Consider the following 10000-nt stretch of genomic DNA (forward strand, 5'->3'; position numbering starts at 1 on the left):
TCTGCGAAATATGAAACATAGGCTCATTCTGAAAGTGTAGCCCTATATACATTATTGGAGATCGTGAATTATGTAGCCAGAAGTACGTATGGCTGTGATGCTGTTCCTTTTTGCGCTTACCAGCTGATCGCTTACATATGTATGGACTTTTCTTTTTCTGGATTGCTTTTTAAGACTGTCAGTTGGGTTTAGGGAAGTGGGTGGGCGGTCAATCGGTGCTTTTGAAAACACTTTTGGTTGGGTTTAGAGAAGGGAAAGGGTGGGTCAGCTGATCGGTCAGGCTGTCAGTCATTCAGTCAGTCAGTCGACAGCGGCCTCTGGTGGATTTACGTGAGAACAGCAGGCACGAATGGCACTCGCAAGAGAAATTTGAGATCTCAAATCGTACACAGCGGATTCGCGAAAACAAAAACTGCAAAAAAAAAAAAACGTACCTCCTAGGACATATTTGGTGCTCTTTAGAAATGGATATATATATCTATCTATCTATCTATCTATCTATCTATCTATCTATCTATCTATCTATCTATCTCTATATATATATATATGCAATACCCTTTTCAGAACGAGCCTTGAAAATACGTTACCAAGTTTCATACCATTCTGAAGAAAAAAAAGAATGAAAAAAAAACTAAACGTTCATCATTTTCATTTTAAGTACATTTTAACCACATCAACACTGCAAAAGCATGGGATAATGAAAAGGTCACAATCAGATGTCAAAAAAATAGAGTTTAATGTTCATGTGCTGTATAACAAATTAAATATATTAGTGTTTACAAAACAATAGGTGCAGGACTACCGTATGCATATTCTAATGTACTCTCTACTCAGAAGTGATGAGAACAAGTTCTACCGACAACACAGTTTCATCCCACAGTCCAAGATGCATAAGTCTATTATACAAAGCAAGTACAAAGATTAGAGAAAGACTGATCGTTTCTGTGAGTGGTTAAAGACAGCAACAAGCAAGGAACAAAGGTAGGCGTCTAGATATGTCTACATAGGTCATCGGTGATGACATAATCAGTGAGGTCCAATCAGATTTGAGCTTTTTTTTTTTCGCTCCAAAGCAAATTTTGTTCCACACGGTAAAAAAAAAATCTCAGTTTTCCATATTTTGTGATTCATATTTTTCATTTTCCCCCATTTATTTATGCTTTTGAATTGTATTATGGGACCTTGATCTTGATCTTTCATCAACTTTCAACCTTGAAGTTGGAAATAGTGACTTTTATTAACATTTTTAATGGTTTAAAGTGATAAATTATCTAGGTTGCTGTGGTATAATACGGTGCAAAAACCTTGTAATAAACTGCCAGTACATTTTCTGTTATTTTACAGACTTATTTTTCTATATATATTTATTATTTCTCTTATACATTCTATTTCAAACAACTAAAATGTCAATGAAAAAGCAGTTACAGAGTTGAATTTAACAACAAAAGTCGACAGAGCAGAGATCAAGTCCCCATAATGCAATTTACAACCATATCAACCGTATCACCCTGCCGGCCAAGACTGGCTACTCACTGAAGCCACGCATGGCTGAGCCTGGTAAGTACCTGCATGGGAGACCACATGGGAAAACTAGGTTGCTGTAGGGAATGGTGTTAGTGAGGCCAGCAGGGGTGCTCAACCTGCAGTCTGTGTGAGTCCTAATGCCCCAGTAAAGTGAAGGGGACACTATACTGTAGGTTTGGATGTCGCAGACAAAAGTGAGAACCGGGACGGGGGGTTGGGGGGGAAGATGTTGCAAACGCCGCCTTCTCTATTCTGCTGATCCTGGGTTTAACCCCGGTATCCTGGCCAAATTCCCTCCATCTGCCTTTACTCATCATGGCCTCCCAGTCATCCTCATTCCCTGAATTGGCTCTATCACGGTCTCTCCATTCCCCCTATAGCTGGTGTGTGGTGAGCGCACTAGCGCCGTTGTCTTGTGGCTGCAGTCACGTCATCCATGTGGATGCTGCACACTGGTGGTGGTGTGGAGAGACCCTTCCCCTCATGATTTTGAAGCGCTTTGTTTTACATTACATAAATAAAAGGAAAACACTTGTAAAATCACAAAATATGGAAACTTTTACTAACTTTTACTGTGTTTTTTTACAGTTTGGTGCTTTTATAGAGCTTTATAGAACTTGAAGTCTCAGATGTTCATACAACTTCCCAAATCCCAATTTAAACATGAAACTACCACCAGCTAAGAACTGTAACGTGGAATGCTTGAAACTAAGGCAAAAAAGTAGATCAACATCACACAACCCACCACGCGCTTTCAAAAAGATGTTTAAAATGGCACTTAAATTAAGATTTTGCATACTCGAGATCTCTGAAAGCAATCCTAAAAAAATAAAAGCACACCATATCCCTTCTGAAATACTGAAGTGTATGATCAGGACAATAAAAACCGGTCTCTGTGTACCGATATGAGAGAGGTATTTGTCATTCAACACAAATACAGATTATATAACAGCTTGACCGGTACATTACAAACACGTAACTGTGGAAAACCTGATTATCTTGTGCCTACTTCACCTCACGGGACACTTTAAAACTACAGAGACTGTGACCGATGGTTTCACGAGTACAAAAACATGTCATCACCATTAAGAAATACAAAGAAATGAGCAGTAGGATGCAAATTCCAGAATCAAACACTAGTGCATATCAGTTTCACATACATTTTCACGTTAGCAGAATCTAAGACTATGTTTACACTACAGAACAGAGTAGAAATACTGTACAGTGAAATGTCCCCTAGTTGGAACGTCTAGACACGTTCATTGAGTTAAGTGACAACAGCTACCCGGTATTGCTCTACGACTAAATATTCAGAAAACACAAATACGTTGCGTGATTATGATGACGACTGGCATGTTTTCAAGTCCAGTCCGTTGCCAAAGTTTTTCAACTATTTACATGACTATGAGGGGAGCCATGCTTGTCTGTATTTTCTTTTTTATATGTCGATACATACATATATATTAATTGTGCTTAGTATCGGAATAAATCAGGCATTACTATTCATTCAAGGAAGCCAAACATCTGGCTTTAAGATTTCAGTGTTTTAACAACAACATGTACCGCAGTTTTTCCTCGGTTTCGTTCGACTGTAGCACCATAGTAGAGACTTTTCTATTCAGATTCTGCCCTCAGAAACTCTTGATAGAGGAAAATTCCCTCAAAGACCCCAATGAAATCAGAATTAGAGTTTTTAGTAAGCTTTGAGGTCATCTTTATGCTAGTGTACTGATGAATGATAACAATTTTGTTAAGCAAGGTGCAGAAAAATGTGATTTTTTAATCAAGCAGATTACTTCAATCAGCAATATTAGGAATTAGGAATTAATAATTGTGTCATGGAGATGGAGACTGCAGGAAAACAACGAGCATATAAAAATTGTATACATTGAATTAAAAGTCAAATTAATAATAAAAAAAATCTTAAAAATAATTTTTTAGAGCAAAATTGTATATAGAGTTGGACAATTTGGGAAAATGCATAATTACTAAATAAAAATATCAAATATTTATTTTATTAAACGCTTAAAATGCATTTTTCTTTACAGAACAACTGCAAATTTACAATACCGATATTTACATTATAAATAAAGTTTCCAATGTAAACATTCAAGCTTTCATTTTGCCATTTTCAGTGGTTAATAAATATATTTGTGACTAATATAATATAGAAATATATCGGGGTATTGTTTACTTCACTGAAAAATATGCAGCGCATATATTAATATAAATCTGTCTTTACAATTGAACTATTGCATTAAATCACCATACTGCAATTGTTTAATTTCGATATATTATGCAGCTCTAATTTCAGTATCCTTCAGATTTCTGTCCAATCAAATGCTCTCAAGAATGATGACATCACTCATGCTAATAACAAGTTCTGCCAACACAATCTCATGGCAATTCATAACATCTTGATTAAGTGGCAATCTCATTTGTACAATTTAGTACGATTTGCTCATCCTCCAATGACGGTTGGGTTTAGGGGCGGGGTTGGGTGCCACGCCTCCTTTTTAAAATCGTTCATTTTTGTAACACTCGGGAATTATCCACTAAACTGACAAGATAGTTACGTTTCCGCATGAGATCAGGCTGGATCTGCTGTCGACTAGCAACTGGCATTGTTTATGTTAATTTTTTAAATAAAAAAAAAAGGACAAACCCTTTGATATGGTCTACAAATGTCCTGTTAAAACAGGAAATAGCCAATACAGGAAATGATTTCAAGGGGTCTTTAAAGAGAAATGCAATCACTAAGGCTGCTTCCGAAATCGCCTACTCCTCGAGTGTGTACTACAATTGAATTTGTATTTACAACACGACTGTTAAAAAAGTACGTTCTATATAGTATGAATGTGAATAGTATGACTGGAACTCGGACATACTACATCCTTCCATTACTACTCCATTAGTCATTGTCACATGACCTATTCAGGGTAGCGTCCCTTGGATGCGCACTTCAGAATCTCGCTGGAAGTAGCAAGTCATCCAGTTACACTGAAAAAAAAAAAGATTTATTGGATTCACTACATTTTTTAAGGTAAGTGGTTGCAAACAATTTATATGCTCTAAATTTAACCAAAGAGATTAAATTTAGAAATGTTCAACTTCATTTGTTTGTTTAAATTCAGCCCGTATAAATTGTTTGCAGCTACTTAACATAAAAAAGATGTCGCAAATCCAGTGCATCTTTTTTTCAGTGTACTTCTCGCCTACTGTTTTTCGACATACTACTTGGCTCCCATACTGTTTTTAACATACTATATAGTATGGAAGTACACAATTTCGGACGCACTCGACAAAAACATTGGCATCCCGACAAAGTTTAAAAACACTGCGGCCCTCCGTTTCAGTGAAGTTTTACATGCATTCATATATACACACGCACACACGAAACACATACAGTATTTAAATAACATTTAACCGACGTTTTCTACGTATGTACAAATAGCAGACTTTTGGTCCACATCCATAGGAGAGCGTGAGGAGATTAAAAACGAGTAACAAATGATGACTTAAACTAGTGAGCACTGAGTACAGTCGGTGCAGACAGCACAAACAGTGTGGATCTACTCAGGAGAATGCAAATAAGGGCTCTAGGTGCTTTGGCAAAAAACAAAAAATGGCGAGAAAGTAAAATAAACTCTATTTTGAGGCAACATTGGTTGTTAAGGCTCTACTGTAGTTGTGCTTGTTTTAGTATTGACTGACAGACGACGTGTACTGTTGTAGGTTTGAAGGGAAAGCGTTCAGGGGCTGCTATCTGGAGTCCTCCGGCTCCGATTTGATGGTCTTCTTCTCAGAGAGGTTGAGGGCACGCGATGATGCGTCTCCGCCGTTTTCTGAAAAGCAGAATGAAGCGAAACGGTTTGATTGTTAAAACTCTTGATGTCGATTATGATAAATGGCTTGTAAGTTTTGCCTTCAGTTGCACAAATATAATGTGGATCATTTACTCATTTTCAAAATATTAACCTTATGATGTTGAATATCACTCACATCTGTTAGCTTTTTTACAATTTTGGGAAAAGCTAACAAATGTGAGTGACATTTAAAATCACGAGGTTAATATTTTATAAGTGAGAATAAATTACATATGGAGTGAAGAAATTTAAATGTAAATTTAATAAAAAAAACAGTAATAAAATTAAAATGTAAAAAAAAAAATAATAATAAAAAAAAATAATAATAAAAAAAAAAAAATAAATAAATAAATATATATATATATATATATATATATATATATATATATATATATATATATATATATATATATATATATATATATATATATATATATATATATATATATATATATACACACACATACATACATACATATATATATACACACACGCGTACATACATACATACATACATACATACATACATACATACATACATACATACATACATACATACATACATACACATTATTAGCCCCCCTGAATTATTAGGCCCGTTTATTTTTCCCCCAATTTCTGTTTAACGGAGAGACTGAACATAATAGTTTTAATAACTCATTTCTAATAACTGATTTATTTTATCTTTGTCATGATGACAGTACATAATATTTGACTAGATATTTTTCAAGACACTTCTATACAGCTTAAAGTGACATTTAAAGGCTTAACTAGGTTAATAAGGTTAACTAGGGGGGTTAGGGTAATTAGACAAGCTATTGTATAATAATGGTTTGTTCTGTAGTCTATCGAAAATATATAGCTTAAAGGGGCTAATAATTTTGACCTTAAAATGGCTTTTAAAAAAATTAAAAGCTGCTTTTATTCTAGCAGAAATAAAACAAATAAGACTTTCTCCAGAAGAAAAAATATTATCAGACATACTGTGAAAATTTCCTTGCTCTGTTAAACATAATCTGGGAAATATTTATAGAAAAAAAATTCAAAGGGGGGCTAATAATTCTGACTTCAACTGTATAATCATTATTATTATTATTGGTGTCACAGTGGAGCAATGGGTAGCACGATCACCTCACAGCAAGAAGGTCGAGCCCCAGCTGGGTTAGTCGGCATTTCTGTGTGGAGGTTGCATGTTCTCCCCGTGTTAGCGTGGGTTTCCTCTGGGTGCTCTGGTTTCCCACAAGTCCAAATACATGGGCTATAGGTGAATTGAATAAGCTAAATTGGCCGTAATGTATGTGTGTGAATGCAAGAGTGTATGGGTGTTTCCCAGTGATGGGTTGCTGCTGGAAGGGCATCCACTGCATAAAACATGTGCTGCATAAGTTGGCGGTTCATTCTGCTGTGGCGACTCCAGATTAATAAAGGGATAAAGCCGAAAAGAAAAGAATGAATTATTATTATTATTATTATTATCATATCCCCATATGCTTCTAAAATAGAAATACTGATTTTTATTTATTATTATTATTATTATTAAATATAAAATACATATCTGTCAGTTCTGAATAAGTACATTCATAAGATGTTGCACAATTCTTAAAAAAAAGAAGACATGTGCATTATTTTGAACTATAGTTTAATGTTTTTTCAGGGTTGACTGATGACTAATGGAGTGCAATCACAATGGATAATTCTAAAACAGTTAATGTGTTATTATTTTTGAATATTACTTTGCATTAACAGTACGTATATTCATAATAGACGTTAAATTTTTCTAAAGTATATTCATTTAGCCAATATAATATGTCATTTTATATCCATTTTTAGATTACGTAAATTCAAACAGATTCACTTTTTGCAATTTGAATTGTATATTTGGTTATTTTTATAAATATTTTATAAATACTGTTTTTAACTGTTTAATAAATATAATATTTAACTTATAAATATAATTAATAATACTTAACTTATCCAGCATGTTTTACATAGCGGATGCCCTTCCAGCTGCAACCCAGTACTGGGAATCATCCATACACGCTCATTCACACACATACACTACGACCAATTTAGTATATTCCATTCACCTACAGCGCATGTCTTTGGACTGTGGGGGAAACTGGAGCACCTGGAGGAAACCTACGCCAACACGGGGAGAACATGCAAACTCCTCACAGAAATGCCAACTGGCCCAGCCGGGACTCGAACTAGTGACCTTCTTGCTGTGAGGCGACAGTGCTAACCACTGAGCCACCATGTCACCCCATGTGGCATAATAATAATATAATAATATTGTCATTTCTAAACATTTAAATAATAAAATTCTTTGTAATTACTAGCATTAAACACATTTACAAAACACAATTACCTAGGTGAACTCGGTGAACCCATCCTATCATCTGTTACATTCAGTTTAGTTCACTGTCTTCTCAAATTGTAAATATTCAGATTTTAATACACATAATTTGCTGCATCTACTTGATAAGATAGTTTTTCTATAATTCTCATGTACTTTAACATCAGGTATTCCAGTTTTACAATTCTCCATCTTGTAAAAAAGATTTATTTATATTTAAAATGACTGTTTAAAATGTACTGCATGAAGAACCCACACACTGTAAAAAATGCTGGTTCCACACAATCTATGTGTGTTGAGACAACAGCACAAATTACAAATTTTAGTGGATTGAACATAAAACAATGTTGTCCACCCAAAAAACCTCAATAATTGTGTCGTTTCAGCTCAATTTTAAAAAGTAGTTTGAACAAACAGCAAATGTAATTTTTTGAGTGTATATGAAAACATCCAGGTCAGTTTAAGTGCACTAATGTGTTTATGGTTTAAGGGTGTGAGTGTGTTAGATAATGTGCAATAAAGCTTCTACTAGACATCACTGAGAGTGTGTCTCTTTGTTCCAGAATCTAGTGTGCCGAATTGCGGTCAACTACTACACTCAAAAATATGACATGTGCTGTTTGTTCAAATGACTTATTTAACTTATTGCTGAAACAACACAATTCTTTGTTTTTTTTGGGGACAACTTAATTGTTTTATGTTTAATCAATTTAAATTTGTAAAAACTAATAAGTTAACTTAATTCCTTCATGTTGTCCCAACACAAATTGATTGTGTGGAATTCAGCATTTGTTACAGTGCAAGAAATCGTTATCAGAAAAATACAAACTCTTGTCATCTACTCACCCTCCACTTGTTCCAAACCTGTTTGAGTTTCTTTCTTCTGTTGAACATAAAAGAAGAGATTTGGAAAAATATTGGTAACCAAACAGTTGAAGAAAGAAACTCATACAGGTTTGGAACAAGTGCAGGGAGAGGAGATGATTTTGTAAATTATACAGCTATGATAAAAAACTATTAAAAAAAAACTCTCGTTTTTTCAGAGTAACACGTTAATATTTGTTTTAGCCTTATAGCATTTCTTACAAATGTAACAAAAAATTAGTAAATAAATACATTATTGAAATAAATAAATACAAAATCCCCCTAAAAAGTCAATCTGTCAGAATGTTTTCATTTGAATCACATATTGACTTTTTTCGTCCAAAAATGAATTTAAACATGTCTAAAAACAAAGCAATTCGTTATTTTATGCAAAAATAAATAAATAAATAAATAAACAAATTAATAAATAATAAATATTATTGAAAACATAACAAATCCTAAAACCAGACAATTTTCAATCCATCTCTTATTTTTTCCACCGCTTTATATAACTGAGCTTTTTGCAATGCATTATGGGACTGTCTTATCTGTAAAGGATACACATGATTTTTGCTTTACAGTTCTTAGGCCCCCGTTTACACTAATACATTTTAGTTTTAATGTTTAAAGACCAAAACGGCCTCTTCAGCGTTTTCAAAACACTCACGAGGCTCGAAAACTCCCGGGTAGTGTGGACAGAAGGCATAACCGTAGTAAAACTTATGCGTTTTAAAACTAAATAAATTAGTGTAAACGAGGCTTTAATTGCCTTAACCTTTAGTAGCATGCTATGATGCCTCACACACACACACACACACACACACACACACCTGTGGCTGCTGACGTCTTGTTCTCTGCATTAGCGTGATGATGCCTCTTCAGCTCATTGGCCAGTTGCTTTCCGAGGGGCGTGTCTCCATCTGAAATGCTCATCCTCTGATTGGTCACCCTCAGATTCAGTGGCCTCTCACCTGTTGAGACACAACAAATACATCGCTATATTTGGGGATGATCATGAAAATGTGTAACACATTTTTACACAAATTTAACACGTTTAACACTACAGACAGTTTAGTTCATCCAATTCACTTATAGCGCATGTCTTTGGACTGTGGGGGAAACTGGAGCACCTGGAGGAAACCCACACCAACATGGGGAAAACATGCAAACTCTACACAGAAATGCCAACTGGTCCAGCCAGGACTTGAACCAGCGACCTTCTTGCTATGAGGCGACAGAGTAAATCACTGAGCCCCCGTGCCGCCCTAAACCATATATGTGAGCTATTTTAAGATGAAACTTCACAGGCACATTCTGTTGACCTCAAAGGTTTATATTAAGCTACATCTTGCAAAAAGGGTCATCATAACGCGTCCCTTTTAACTCACCT

General features: G+C 34.9%; 1 protein-coding gene across 2 annotated transcripts in view; it reads right to left on the reverse strand.

The window, feature by feature from the left end:
• Positions 1-3624: 3624 nt before the first annotated feature.
• Positions 3625-10000, reverse strand: part of nab1b (NGFI-A binding protein 1b (EGR1 binding protein 1)) — a 46330-nt gene continuing 39954 nt past the window's right edge. Inside the window, exons 7-9 of one of the 2 annotated variants that reach the window (XM_056466029.1) lie at positions 9441-9581; positions 8593-8629; positions 3625-5369 (exon numbers count right to left, since the gene is read on the reverse strand). In XM_056466029.1, the coding sequence (XP_056322004.1) occupies positions 5327-5369; positions 8593-8629; positions 9441-9581 (221 nt within the window). In that variant the 3' untranslated portion in view covers positions 3625-5326. The remainder of the gene's footprint in view (positions 5370-8592; positions 8630-9440; positions 9582-10000) is intronic. The other variant, XM_056466027.1, reaches the window with a different exon arrangement.

The sequence above is a fragment of the Danio aesculapii genome, chromosome 9, assembly GCF_903798145.1.
Source record: "Danio aesculapii chromosome 9, fDanAes4.1, whole genome shotgun sequence".
In the NCBI taxonomy this organism is placed as follows: Eukaryota; Metazoa; Chordata; class Actinopteri; order Cypriniformes; family Danionidae; genus Danio; species Danio aesculapii.